A 14,139-nucleotide genomic window follows, 5' to 3' on the forward strand; every position below is an offset into this window, starting at 1 on the left:
TCCCCGCCCCCTCTCCTTTCCCCCTCCCCGCCCCCTCTCCTTTCCCCCTCCCCTCCCCCTCCCCGCCCCCTCTCCTTTCCCCCTCCCCTCCCCCTCCCCGCCCCCTCTCCTTTCCCCATCCACGCCCCCTCTCCTTTCCCCCTCCCCTTTCCCCCTCCCCGCCCCCTCTCCTTTCCCCCTCCCCGCCCCCTCCCCGCCCCCTCCCCGCCCCCTCTCCTTTCCCCCTCCCCGCCCCCTCTCCTTTCCCCCTCCCCGCCCCCTCTCCTTTCCCCCTCCCCGCCCCCTCTCCTTTCCCCCTCCCCGCCCCCTCTCCTTTCCCCCTCCCGCCCCCTCTCCTTTCCCCCTCCCCGCCCCCTCTCTTTTCCCCCTCCCCGCCCCCTCTCCTTTCCCCCTCCCTGCCCCCTCTCCTTTCCCCCTCCCCGCCCCCTCTCCTTTCCCCTCCCCGCCCCCTCTCCTTTCCCCCTCCCCGCCCCCTCTCCTTTCCCCCCTCCCCGCCCCCTCTCCTTTCCCCCTCCCTGCCCCCTCTCCTTTCCCCCTCTTCTCTCCCCCCCCCCCATGCTCAGCACTACCCCTGGACCTGCAGTATCTCCCTGAGGAAAAGCAGCGAGAGCCGGACCCTGATATCAGGAAGATGCTGATAGAGAGTGTGCAGCTGGTGAGAGACACGAGGGGGTTAGGGGCAGAGTATACACCGCTGTGCGTGCTGCAGAGCGAGTCCCGCTGGGATTCTGTGTGTGCTGCAGAGTGAGTCCCGCTGGGATTCTGTGTGTGTGCTGCAGAGCGAGTCCCGCTGGGATTCTGTGTGTGCTGCAGAGCGAGTCCCGCTGGGATTCTGTGTGTGCTGCAGAGCGAGTCCCGCTGGGATTCTGTGTGTGCTGCAGAGCGAGTCCCGCTGGGATTCTGTGTGTGTGCTGGAGAGCGGGTCCCGCTGGGATTCTGTGTGTGTGCTGCATAGCGAGTCCCGCTGGGATTCTGTGTGTGCTGCAGAGCGAGTCCCGCTGGGATTCTGTGTGTGTGCTGCATAGCGAGTCCCGCTGGGATTCTGTATGTGCTGCAGAGCGAGTCCCGCTGGGATTCTGTGTGTGTGCTGCAGAGCGTGTCCCGCTGGGATTCTGTGTGTGTGCTGCAGAGCGAGTCCCGCTGGGATTCTGTGTGTGTGCTGCAGAGCGAGTCCCGCTGGGATTCTGTGTGTGTGCTGCAGAGCGAGTCCCGCTGGGATTCTGTGTGTGCTGCAGAGCGAGTCCCGCTGGGATTCTGTGTGTGCTGCAGAGCGAGTCCCGCTGGGATTCTGTGTGTGCTGCAGAGCGAGTCCCGCTGGGATTCTGTGTGTGCTGCAGGGCGAGTCCCGCTGGGATTCTGTGTGTGCTGCAGAGCGAGTCCCGCTGGGATTCTGTATGTGCTGCAGAGCGAGTCCCGCTGGGATTCTGTGTGTGTGCTGCATAGCGAGTCCCGCTGGGATTCTGTGTGTGCTGCAGAGCGAGTCCCGCTGGGATTCTGTGTGTGCGCTGCAGAGCGAGTCCCGCTGGGATTCTGTGTGTGCTGCAGAGCGAGTCCCGCTGGGATTCTGTGTGTGCTGCAGAGCGAGTCCCGCTGCGATTCTGTGTGTGCTGCAGAGCGAGTCCCGCTGGGATTCTGTGTGTGTGCTGCAGAGCGAGTCCCGCTGGGATTCTGTGTGTGCTGCAGAGCGAGTCCCTCTGGGATTCTGTGTGTGTGCTGCAGAGCGAGTCCCGCTGGGATTCTGTGTGTGTGCTGCAGAGCGAGTCCCGCTGGGATTCTGTGTGTGCTGCAGAGCGAGTCCCGCTGGGATTCTGTGTGTGCTGCAGAGCGAGTCCCGCTGGGATTCTGTGTGTGTGCTGCAGAGCGAGTCCCGCTGGGATCCTGTGTGTGTGCTGCAGAGCGAGTCCCGCTGGGATTCTGTGTGTGCTGCAGAGCGAGTCCCGCTGGGATTCTGTGTGTGCTGCAGAGCGAGTCCCGCTGGGATTCTGTGTGTGCTGCAGAGCGAGTCCCGCTGGGATTCTGTGTGTGTGCTGCAGAGCGAGTCCCGCTGGGATTCTGTGTGTGCTGCAGAGCGTGTCCCGCTGGGATTCTGTGTGTGCTGCAGAGCGAGTCCCGCTGGGATTCTGTGTGTGCTGCAGAGCGAGTCCCGCTGGGATTCTGTGTGTGTGCTGCAGAGCGAGTCCCGCTGGGATTCTGTGTGTGCTGCAGAGCGAGTCCCGCTGGGATTCTGTGTGTGCTGCAGAGTGAGTCCCGCTGGGATTCTGTGTGTGTGCTGCAGATCGAGTCCCGCTGGGATTCTGTGTGTGTGCTGCAGAGCGAGTCCCGCTGGGATTCTGTGTGTGTGCTGCAGAGCGAGTCCCGCTGGGATTCTGTGTGTGCTGCAGAGCGAGTCCCGCTGGGATTCTGTGTGTGTGCTGCAGAGCGAGTCCCGCTGGGATTCTGTGTGTGCTGCAGAGCGAGTCCCGCTGGGATTCTGTGTGTGCTGCAGAGCGAGTCCCGCTGGGATTCTGTGTGTGTGCTGCAGAGCGAGTCCCGCTGGGATTCTGTGTGTGCTGCAGAGCGAGTCCCGCTGGGATTCTGTGTGTGCTGCAGAGCGAGTCCCGCTGGGATTCTGTGTGTGCTGCAGAGCGAGTCCCGCTGGGATTCTGTGTGTGTGCTGCAGAGCGAGTCCTGCTGGGATTCTGTGTGTGCTGCAGAGCGAGTCCCGCTGGGATTCTGTGTGTGCTGCAGAGCGAGTCCCGCTGGGATTCTGTGTGTGCTGCAGAGCGAGTCCCGCTGGGATTCTGTGTGTGTGCTGCAGAGCGAGTCCCGCTGGGATTCTGTATGTGTGCTGCAGAGCGAGTCCCGCTGGGATTCTGTGTGTGCTGCAGAGCGAGTCCTGCTGGGATTCTGTGTGTGTGCTGCAGAGCGAGTCCCGCTGGGATTCTGTGTGTGCTGCAGAGCGAGTCCCGCTGGGATTCTGTGCGTGCTGCAGAGCGAGTCCCGCTGGGATTCTGTGCGTGCTGCAGAGCGAGTCCCGCTGGGATTCTGTGTGTGTGCTGGAGAGCGAGTCCCGCTGGGATTCTGTGTGTGCTGCAGAGCGAGTCCCGCTGGGATTCTGTGTGTGTGCTGCAGAGCGAGTCCCGCTGGGATTCTGTGTGTGTGCTGCAGAGCGAGTCCCGCTGGGATTCTGTGTGTGCGCTGCAGAGTGAGTCCCGCTGGGATTCTGTGTGCGCTGCAGAGCGAGTCCCGCTGGGATTCTGTTTGTGTGCTGCAGAGCGAGTCCCGCTGGGATTCTGTGTGTGCTGCAGAGCGAGTCCCGCTGGGATTCTGTGTGTGTGCTGCAGAGCGAGTCCCGCTGGGACTCTGTGTGTGTGCTGCAGAGCGAGTCCCGCTGGGATTCTGTGTGTGCTGCAGAGCGAGTCCCTCTGGGATTCTGTGTGTGCTGCAGAGCGAGTCCCGCTGGGATTCTGTGTGTGTGCTGCAGAGCGAGTCCCGCTGGGATTCTGTGTGTGTGCTGCAGAGCGAGTCCCGCTGGGATTCTGTGTGTGCTGCAGAGCGAGTCCCGCTGGGATTCTGTGTGTGTGCTGCAGAGCGAGTCCCGCTGGGATTCTCTGTGTGCTGCAGAGCGAGTCCCGCTGGGATTCTGTGTGTGCTGCAGAGCGAGTCCCGCTGGGATTCTGTGTGTGTGCTGCAGAGCGAGTCCCGCTGGGATTCTGTGTGTGTGCTGCAGAGCGAGTCCCGCTGGGATTCTGTGTGTGTGCTGCAGAGCGAGTCCCGCTGGGATTCTGTGTGTGCGCTGCAGAGCGAGTCCCGCTGGGATTCTGTGTGTGTGCTGCAGAGCGAGTCCCGCTGGGATTCTGTGTGTGTGCTGCAGAGCGAGTCCCGCTGGGATTCTGTGTGTGCTGCAGAGCGAGTCCCGCTGGGATTCTGTGTGTGTGCTGCAGAGCGAGTCCCGCTGGGATTCTGTGTGTGTGCTGCAGAGCGAGTCCCGCTGGGATTCTGTGTGTGCTGCAGAGCGAGTCCCGCTGGGATTCTGTGTGTGTGCTGCAGAGCGAGTCCCGCTGGGATTCTGTGTGTGCTGCAGAGCGAGTCCCGCTGGGATTCTGTGTGTGCTGCAGAGCGAGTCCCGCTGGGATTCTGTGTGTGTGCTGCAGAGCGAGTCACGCTGGGATTCTGTGTGTGTGCTGCAGAGCGAGTCCCGCTGGGATTCTGTGTGTGTGCTGCAGAGCGAGTCCCGCTGGGATTCTGTGTGTGTGCTGCAGAGCGAGTCCCGCTGGGATTCTGTGTGTGCTGCAGAGCGAGTCCCGCTGGGATTCTGTGTGTGCTGCAGAGCGAGTCCCGCTGGGATTCTGTGTGTGTGCTGCAGAGCGAGTCCCGCTGGGATCCTGTGTGTGTGCTGCAGAGCGAGTCCCGCTGGGATTCTGTGTGTGCTGCAGAGCGAGTCCCGCTGGGATTCTGTGTGTGCTGCAGAGCGAGTCCCGCTGGGATTCTGTGTGTGCTGCAGAGCGAGTCCCGCTGGGATTCTGTGTGTGTGCTGCAGAGCGAGTCCCGCTGGGATTCTGTGTGTGTGCTGCAGAGCGAGTCCTGCTGGGATTCTGTGTGTGCTGCAGAGCGAGTCCTGCTGGGATTCTGTGTGTGCTGCAGAGCGAGTCCCGCTCGGATTCTGTGTGTGCTGCAGAGCGAGTCCCGCTGGGATTCTGTGTGTGTGCTGCATAGCGAGTCCCGCTGGGATTCTGTGTGTGCTGCAGAGCGAGTCCCGCTGGGATTCTGTGTGTGTGCTGCAGAGCGAGTCCCGCTGGGATTCTGTGTGTGTGCTGCAGAGCGAGTCCCGCTGGGATTCTGTGTGTGTGCTGCAGAGCGAGTCCCGCTGGGATTCTGTGTGTGCTGCAGAGCGAGTCCCGCTGGGATTCTGTGTGTGCTGCAGAGCGAGTCCCGCTGGGATTCTGTGTGTGCTGCAGAGCGAGTCCCGCTGGGATTCTGTATGTGCTGCAGAGCGAGTCCCGCTGGGATTCTGTGTGTGTGCTGCATAGCGAGTCCCGCTGGGATTCTGTGTGTGCTGCATAGCGAGTCCCGCTGGGATTCTGTGTGTGCTGCAGAGCGAGTCCCGCTGGGATTCTGTGTGTGCGCTGCAGAGCGAGTCCCGCTGGGATTCTGTGTGTGCTGCAGAGCGAGTCCCGCTGGGATTCTGTGTGTGCTGCAGAGCGAGTCCCGCTGGGATTCTGTGTGTGCTGCAGAGCGAGTCCCGCTGGGATTCTGTGTGTGCTGCAGAGCGAGTCCCTCTGGGATTCTGCGTGTGTGCTGCAGAGCGAGTCCTGCTGGGATTCTGTGTGTGCTGCAGAGCGGTGTCCCGCTGGGATTCTGTGTGTGTGCTGCAGAGCGAGTCCCGCTGGGATTCTGTGTGTGCTGTAGAGCGAGTCCCGCTGGGATTCTGTGTGTGTGCTGCAGAGCGAGTCCCGCTGGGATTCTGTGTGTGTGCTGCAGAGCGAGTCCCGCTGGGATTCTGTGTGTGCTGCAGAGCGAGTCCCGCTGGGATTCTGTGTGTGCTGCAGAGCGAGTCCCGCTGGGATTCTGTGTGTGCTGCAGAGCGAGTCCCGCTGGGATTCTGTATGTGCTGCAGAGCGAGTCCCGCTGGGATTCTGTGTGTGTGCTGCATAGCGAGTCCCGCTGGGATTCTGTGTGTGCTGCATAGCGAGTCCCGCTGGGATTCTGTGTGTGCTGCAGAGCGAGTCCCGCCGGGATTCTGTGTGTGCGCTGCAGAGCGAGTCCCGCTGGGATTCTGTGTGTGCTGCAGAGCGAGTCCCGCTGGGATTCTGTGTGTGCTGCAGAGCGAGTCCCGCTGGGATTCTGTGTGTGCTGCAGAGCGAGTCCCGCTGGGATTCTGTGTGTGCTGCAGAGCGAGTCCCTCTGGGATTCTGCGTGTGTGCTGCAGAGCGAGTCCTGCTGGGATTCTGTGTGTGCTGCAGAGCGGTGTCCCGCTGGGATTCTGTGTGTGTGCTGCAGAGCGAGTCCCGCTGGAATTCTGTGTGTGCTGTAGAGCGAGTCCCGCTGGGATTCTGTGTGTGCTGTAGAGCGAGTCCCGCTGGGATTCTGTGTGTGTGCTGCAGAGCGAGTCCCGCTGGGATTCTGTGTGTGCTGCAGAGCGAGTCCCGCTGGGATTCTGTGTGTGCTGCAGAGCGAGTCCCGCTGGGATTCTGTGTGTGCTGCAGAGCGAGTCCCGCTGGGATTCTGTGTGTGCTGCAGAGCGAGTCCCGCTGGGATTCTGTGTGTGTGCTGCAGAGCGAGTCCCGCTGGGATCCTGTGTGTGTGCTGCAGAGCGAGTCCCGCTGGGATTCTGTGTGTGCTGCAGAGCGAGTCCCGCTGGGATTCTGTGTGTGCTGCAGAGCGAGTCCCGCTGGGATTCTGTGTGTGTGCTGCAGAGCGAGTCCCGCTGGGATTCTGTGTGTGCTGCAGAGCGAGTCCCGCTGGGATTCTGTGTGTGTGCTGCAGAGCGAGTCCTGCTGGGATTCTGTGTGTGCTGCAGAGCGAGTCCCGCTGGGATTCTGTGTGTGCTGCAGAGCGAGTCCCGCTGGGATTCTGTGTGTGTGCTGCAGAGCGAGTCCCGCTGGGATCCTGTGTGTGTGCTGCAGAGCGAGTCCCGCTGGGATTCTGTGTGTGCTGCAGAGCGAGTCCCGCTGGGATTCTGTGTGTGCTGCAGAGCGAGTCCCGCTGGGATTCTGTGTGTGTGCTGCAGAGCGAGTCCCGCTGGGATTCTGTGTGTGCTGCAGAGCGAGTCCCGCTGGGATTCTGTGTGTGTGCTGCAGAGCGAGTCCTGCTGGGATTCTGTGTGTGCTGCAGAGCGAGTCCCGCTGGGATTCTGTGTGTGCTGCAGAGCGAGTCCCGCTGGGATTCTGTGTGTGCTGCAGAGCGAGTCCCGCTGGGATTCTGTGTGTGCTGCAGAGCGAGTCCCGCTGGGATTCTGTGTGTGTGCTGCAGAGCGAGTCCCGCTGGGATTCTGTGTGTGCTGCAGAGCGTGTCCCGCTGGGATTCTGTGTGTGTGCTGCAGAGCGAGTCCTGCTGGGATTCTGTGTGTGCTGCAGAGCGAGTCCCGCTGGGATTCTGTGTGTGCTGCAGAGCGAGTCCCGCTGGGATTCTGTGTGTGCTGCAGAGCGAGTCCCGCTGGGATTCTGTGTGTGTGCTGCAGAGCGAGTCCCGCTGGGATTCTGTGTGTGCTGCAGAGCGAGTCCCGCTGGGATTCTGTGTGTGCTGCAGAGTGAGTCCCGCTGGGATTCTGTGTGTGTGCTGCAGAGCGAGTCCCGCTGGGATTCTGTGTGTGTGCTGCAGAGCGAGTCCCGCTGGGATTCTGTGTGTGTGCTGCAGAGCGAGTCCCGCTGGGATTCTGTGTGTGCTGCAGAGCGAGTCCCGCTGGGATTCTGTGTGTGTGCTGCAGAGCGAGTCCCGCTGGGATTCTGTGTGTGCTGCAGAGCGAGTCCCGCTGGGATTCTGTGTGTGCTGCAGAGCGAGTCCCGCTGGGATTCTGTGTGTGTGCTGCAGAGCGAGTCCCGCTGGGATTCTGTGTGTGCTGCAGAGCGAGTCCCGCTGGGATTCTGTGTGTGCTGCAGAGCGAGTCCCGCTGGGATTCTGTGTGTGCTGCAGAGCGAGTCCCGCTGGGATTCTGTGTGTGTGCTGCAGAGCGAGTCCTGCTGGGATTCTGTGTGTGCTGCAGAGCGAGTCCCGCTGGGATTCTGTGTGTGTGCTGCAGAGCGAGTCCCGCTGGGATTCTGTGTGTGCTGCAGAGCGAGTCCCGCTGGGATTCTGTGTGTGTGCTGCAGAGCGAGTCCCGCTGGGATTCTGTATGTGTGCTGCAGAGCGAGTCCCGCTGGGATTCTGTGTGTGCTGCAGAGCGAGTCCCGCTGGGATTCTGTGTGTGTGCTGCAGAGCGAGTCCCGCTGGGATTCTGTGTGTGTGCTGCAGAGCGAGTCCCGCTGGGATTCTGTGTGTGTGCTGCAGAGCGAGTCCCGCTGGGATTCTGTGTGTGCTGCAGAGCGAGTCCCGCTGGGATTCTGTGTGTGCTGCAGAGCGAGTCCCGCTGGGATTCTGTGTGTGTGCTGCAGAGCGAGTCCCGCTGGGATCCTGTGTGTGTGCTGCAGAGCGAGTCCCGCTGGGATCCTGTGTGTGTGCTGCAGAGCGAGTCCCGCTGGGATTCTGTGTGTGCTGCAGAGCGAGTCCCGCTGGGATTCTGTGTGTGCTGCAGAGCGAGTCCCGCTGGGATTCTGTGTGTGTGCTGCATAGGGAGTCCCGCTGGGATTCTGTGTGTGCTGCAGAGCGAGTCCCGCTGGGATTCTGTGTGTGTGCTGCAGAGCGTGTCCCGCTGGGATTCTGTGTGTGTGCTGCAGAGCGAGTCCCGCTGGGATTCTGTGTGTGTGCTGCAGAGCGAGTCCCGCTGGGATTCTGTGTGTGTGCTGCAGAGCGAGTCCCGCTGGGATTCTGTGTGTGCTGCAGAGCGAGTCCCGCTGGGATTCTGTGTGTGCTGCAGAGCGAGTCCCGCTGGGATTCTGTGTGTGCTGCAGAGCGAGTCCCGCTGGGATTCTGTGTGTGCTGCAGAGCGAGTCCCGCTGGGATTCTGTATGTGCTGCAGAGCGAGTCCCGCTGGGATTCTGTGTGTGTGCTGCATAGCGAGTCCCGCTGGGATTCTGTGTGTGCTGCAGAGCGAGTCCCGCTGGGATTCTGTGTGTGCGCTGCAGAGCGAGTCCCGCTGGGATTCTGTGTGTGCTGCAGAGCGAGTCCCGCTGGGATTCTGTGTGTGTGCTGCAGAGCGAGTCCCGCTGGGATTCTGTGTGTGCTGCAGAGCGAGTCCCGCTGGGATTCTGTGTGTGTGCTGCAGAGCGAGTCCCGCTGGGATTCTGTGTGTGCTGCAGAGCGAGTCCCGCTGGGATTCTGTGTGTGCTGCAGAGCGAGTCCCGCTGGGATTCTGTGTGTGTGCTGCAGAGCGAGTCCCGCTGGGATTCTGTATGTGTGCTGCAGAGCGAGTCCCGCTGGGATTCTGTGTGTGCTGCAGAGCGAGTCCCGCTGGGATTCTGTGTGTGTGCTGCAGAGCGAGTCCCGCTGGGATTCTGTGTGTGTGCTGCAGAGCGAGTCCCGCTGGGATTCTGTGTGTGTGCTGCAGAGCGAGTCCCGCTGGGATTCTGTGTGTGCTGCAGAGCGAGTCCCGCTGGGATTCTGTGTGTGCTGCAGAGCGAGTCCCGCTGGGATTCTGTGTGTGTGCTGCAGAGCGAGTCCCGCTGGGATCCTGTGTGTGTGCTGCAGAGCGAGTCCCGCTGGGATTCTGTGTGTGCTGCAGAGCGAGTCCCGCTGGGATTCTGTGTGTGCTGCAGAGCGAGTCCCGCTGGGATTCTGTGTGTGTGCTGCATAGGGAGTCCCGCTGGGATTCTGTGTGTGCTGCAGAGCGAGTCCCGCTGGGATTCTGTGTGTGTGCTGCAGAGCGTGTCCCGCTGGGATTCTGTGTGTGTGCTGCAGAGCGAGTCCCGCTGGGATTCTGTGTGTGTGCTGCAGAGCGAGTCCCGCTGGGATTCTGTGTGTGTGCTGCAGAGCGAGTCCCGCTGGGATTCTGTGTGTGCTGCAGAGCGAGTCCCGCTGGGATTCTGTGTGTGCTGCAGAGCGAGTCCCGCTGGGATTCTGTGTGTGCTGCAGAGCGAGTCCCGCTGGGATTCTGTGTGTGCTGCAGAGCGAGTCCCGCTGGGATTCTGTGTGTGCTGCAGAGCGAGTCCCGCTGGGATTCTGTATGTGCTGCAGAGCGAGTCCCGCTGGGATTCTGTGTGTGTGCTGCATAGCGAGTCCCGCTGGGATTCTGTGTGTGCTGCAGAGCGAGTCCCGCTGGGATTCTGTGTGTGCGCTGCAGAGCGAGTCCCGCTGGGATTCTGTGTGTGCTGCAGAGCGAGTCCCGCTGGGATTCTGTGTGTGTGCTGCAGAGCGAGTCCCGCTGGGATTCTGTGTGTGCTGCAGAGCGAGTCCCGCTGGGATTCTGTGTGTGTGCTGCAGAGCGAGTCCCGCTGGGATTCTGTGTGTGCTGCAGAGCGAGTCCCGCTGGGATTCTGTGTGTGCTGCAGAGCGAGTCCCGCTGGGATTCTGTGTGTGTGCTGCAGAGCGAGTCCCGCTGGGATTCTGTGTGTGTGCTGCAGAGCGAGTCCCGCTGGGATTCTGTGTGTGCTGCAGAGCGAGTCCCGCTGGGATTCTGTGTGTGTGCTGCAGAGCGAGTCCCGCTGGGATTCTGTGTGTGTGCTGCAGAGCGAGTCCCGCTGGGATTCTGTGCGTGCTGCAGAGCGAGTCCCGCTGGGATTCTGTGCGTGCTGCAGAGCGAGTCCCGCTGGGATTCTGTGTGTGTGCTGCAGAGCGAGTCCCGCTGGGATTCTGTGTGTGTGCTGGAGAGCGGGTCCCGCTGGGATTCTGTGTGCGCTGCAGAGCGAGTCCCGCTGGGATTCTGTTTGTGTGCTGCAGAGCGAGTCCCGCTGGGATTCTGTGTGTGTGCTGCAGAGCGAGTCCCGCTGGGATTCTGTGTGTGTGCTGCAGAGCGAGTCCCGCTGGGATTCTGTGTGTGCGCTGCAGAGCGAGTCCCGCTGGGATTCTGTATGTGTGCTGCAGAGCGAGTCCCGCTGGGATTCTGTGTGTGTGCTGCAGAGCGAGTCCCGCTGGGATTCTGTGTGTGCTGCAGAGCGAGTCCCGCTGGGATTCTGTGTGTGTGCTGCAGAGCGAGTCCCGCTGGGATTCTGTGTGTGTGCTGCAGAGCGAGTCCCGCTGGGATTCTGTGTGTGCTGCAGAGCGAGTCCCGCTGGGATTCTGTGTGTGTGCTGCAGAGCGAGTCCCGCTGGGATTCTGTGTGTGCTGCAGAGCGAGTCCCGCTGGGATTCTGTGTGTGTGCTGCAGAGCGAGTCCCGCTGGGATTCTGTGTGTGTGCTGCAGAGCGAGTCCCGCTGGGATTCTGTGTGTGTGCTGCAGAGCGAGTCCCGCTGGGATTCTGTGTGTGCTGCAGAGCGAGTCCCGCTGGGATTCTGTGTGTGCTGCAGAGCGAGTCCCGCTGGGATTCTGTGTGTGTGCTGCAGAGCGAGTCCCGCTGGGATCCTGTGTGTGTGCTGCAGAGCGAGTCCCGCTGGGATTCTGTGTGTGCTGCAGAGCGAGTCCCGCTGGGATTCTGTGTGTGCTGCAGAGCGAGTCCCGCTGGGATTCTGTGTGTGCTGCAGAGCGAGTCCCGCTGGGATTCTGTGTGTGTGCTGCAGAGCGAGTCCCGCTGGGATTCTGTGTGTGTGCTGCAGAGCGAGTCCTGCTGGGATTCTGTGTGTGCTGCAGAGCGAGTCCTGCTGGGATTCTGTGTGTGCTGCAGAGCGAGTCCCGCTGGGATTCTGTGTGTGCTGCAGAGCGAGTCCCACTGGGATTCTGTGTGTGTGCTGCATAGCGAGTCCCGCTGGGATTCTGTGTGTGCTGCAGAGCGAGTCCCGCTGGGAATCTGTGTGTGTGCTGCAGAGCGAGTCCCGCTGGGATTCTGTGTGTGTGCTGCAGAGCGAGTCCCGCTGGGATTCTGTGTGTGTGCTGCAGAGCGAGTCCCGCTGGGATTCTGTGTGTGTGCTGCAGAGCGAATCCCGCTGGGATTCTGTGTGTGCTGCAGAGCGAGTCCCGCTGGGATTCTGTGTGTGCTGCAGAGCGAGTCCCGCTGGGATTCTGTGTGTGCTGCAGAGCGAGTCCCGCTGGGATTCTGTGTGTGCTGCAGAGCGAGTCCCGCTGGGATTCTGTATGTGCTGCAGAGCGAGTCCCGCTGGGATTCTGTGTGTGTGCTGCATAGCGAGTCCCGCTGGGATTCTGTGTGTGCTGCAGAGCGAGTCCCGCTGGGATTCTGTGTGTGCGCTGCAGAGCGAGTCCCGCTGGGATTCTGTGTGTGCTGCAGAGCGAGTCCCGCTGGGATTCTGTGTGTGCTGCAGAGCGAGTCCCGCTGGGATTCTGTGTGTGCTGCAGAGCGAGTCCCGCTGGGATTCTGTGTGTGCTGCAGAGCGAGTCCCGCTGGGATTCTGTGTGTGCTGCAGAGCGAGTCCCGCTGGGATTCTGTGTGTGCTGTAGAGCGAGTCCCGCTGGGATTCTGTGTGTGTGCTGCAGAGCGAGTCCCGCTGGGATTCTGTGTGTGCTGCAGAGCGAGTCCCGCTGGGATTCTGTTTGTGCTGCAGAGCGAGTCCCGCTGGGATTCTGTGTGTGCTGCAGAGCGAGTCCCGCTGGGATTCTGTGTGTGCTGCAGAGCGAGTCCCGCTGGGATTCTGTGTGTGTGCTGCAGAGCGAGTCCCGCTGGGATCCTGTGTGTGTGCTGCAGAGCGAGTCCCGCTGGGATTCTGTGTGTGCTGCAGAGCGAGTCCCGCTGGGATTCTGTGTGTGCTCCAGAGCGAGTCCCGCTGGGATTCTGTGTGTGTGCTGCAGAGCGAGTCCCGCTGGGATTCTGTGTGTGCTGCAGAGCGAGTCCCGCTGGGATTCTGTGTGTGTGCTGCAGAGCGAGTCCTGCTGGGATTCTGTGTGTGCTGCAGAGCGAGTCCCGCTGGGATTCTGTGTGTGCTGCAGAGCGAGTCCCGCTGGGATTCTGTGTGTGCTGCAGAGCGAGTCCCGCTGGGATTCTGTGTGTGTGCTGCATAGCGAGTCCCGCTGGGATTCTGTGTGTGCTGCAGAGTGAGTCCCGCTGGGATTCTGTGTGTGCTGCAGAGTGAGTCCCGCTGGGATTCTGTGTGTGTGCTGCAGAGCGAGTCCCGCTGGGATTCTGTGTGTGTGCTGCAGAGCGAGTCCCGCTGGGATTCTGTGTGTGTGCTGCAGAGTGAGTCCCGCTGGGATTCTGTGTGTGCTGCAGAGCGAGTCCCGCTGGGATTCTGTGTGTGCTGCAGAGCGAGTCCCGCTGGGATTCTGTGTGTGTGCTGCAGAGCGAGTCCCGCTGGGATTCTGTGTGTGTGCTGCAGAGCGAGTCCCTCTGGGATTCTGTGTGTGCTGCAGAGCGAGTCCCGCTGGGATTCTGTGTGTGTGCTGCAGAGCGAGTCCCGCTGGGATTCTGTGTGTGCTGCAGAGCGAGTCCCGCTGGGATTCTGTGTGTGTGCTGCAGAGCGAGTCCCGCTGGGATTCTGTGTGTGCGCTGCAGAGCGAGTCCCGCTGGGATTCTGTGTGTGCTGCAGAGCGAGTCCCGCTGGGATTCTGTGTGTGTGCTGCAGAGCGAGTCCCGCTGGGATTCTGTGTGTGCTGCAGAGCGAGTCCCGCTGGGATTCTGCGTGTGTGCTGCAGAGCGAGTCCTGCTGGGATTCTGCGTGTGTGCTGCAGAGCGAGTCCCGCTGGGATTCTGTGTGTGTGCTGCAGAGCGAGTCCCGCTGGGATTCTGTGTGTGCTGCAGAGCGAGTCCCGCTGGGATTCTGTGTGTGTGCTGCAGAGCGAGTCCCGCTGGGATTCTGTGTGTGTGCTGCATAGCGAGTCCCGCTGGGATTCTGTGTGTGCTGCAGAGTGAGTCCCGCTGGGATTCTGTGTGTGCTGCAGAGCGAGTCCCGCTGGGATTCTGTGTGTGTGCTGCAGAGCGAGTCCCGCTGGGATTCTGTGTGTGCTGCAGAGCGAGTCCCGCTGGGATTCTGTGTGTGCTGCAGAGTGAGTCCCGCTGGGATTCTGTGTGTGTGCTGCAGAGCGAGTCCCGCTGGGATTCTGTGTGTGTGCTGCAGAGCGAGTCCCGCTGGGATTCTGTGTGTGTGCTGCAGAGCGAGTCCCGCTGGGATTCTGTGTGTGCTGCAGAGCGAGTCCCGCTGGGATTCTGTGTGTGTGCTGCAGAGCGAGTCCCGCTGGGATTCTGTGTGTGCTTCAGAGCGAGTCCCGCTGGGATTCTGTGTGTGTGCTGCAGAGCGAGTCCCGCTGGGATTCTGTGTGTGTGCTGCAGAGCGAGTCCCGCTGGGATTCTGTGTGTGCTGCAGAGCGAGTCCCGCTGGGATTCTGTGTGTGCTGCAGAGCGAGTCCCGCTGGGATTCTGCGTGTGTGCTGCAGAGCGAGTCCCGCTGGGATTCTGTGTGTGCTGCAGAGCGAGTCCCGCTGGGATTCTGTGTGTGTGCTGCAGAGCGAGTCCCGCTGGGATTCTGTGTGTGCTGCAGAGCGAGTCCCGCTGGGATTCTGTGTGTGCTGCAGAGCGAGTCCCGCTGGGAT

At 61.7% G+C, this 14,139-nt stretch overlaps 1 protein-coding gene across 1 annotated transcript in view; it reads left to right on the forward strand.

The window, feature by feature from the left end:
* Positions 1 to 527: 527 nt before the first annotated feature.
* LOC142475809 (protein HGH1 homolog) overlaps positions 528 to 14,139 on the forward strand; it is a 19,148-nt gene continuing 5,536 nt past the window's right edge. Inside the window, exon 1 of the mRNA XM_075581543.1 lies at positions 528 to 655. Coding sequence (XP_075437658.1) covers positions 632 to 655 — 24 coding nt within the window. The 5' untranslated portion in view covers positions 528 to 631. The remainder of the gene's footprint in view (positions 656 to 14,139) is intronic.

The sequence above is a fragment of the Ascaphus truei genome, unplaced genomic scaffold (genome assembly GCF_040206685.1).
Source record: "Ascaphus truei isolate aAscTru1 unplaced genomic scaffold, aAscTru1.hap1 HAP1_SCAFFOLD_1398, whole genome shotgun sequence".
Lineage (NCBI taxonomy): Eukaryota > Metazoa > Chordata > Amphibia > Anura > Ascaphidae > Ascaphus > Ascaphus truei.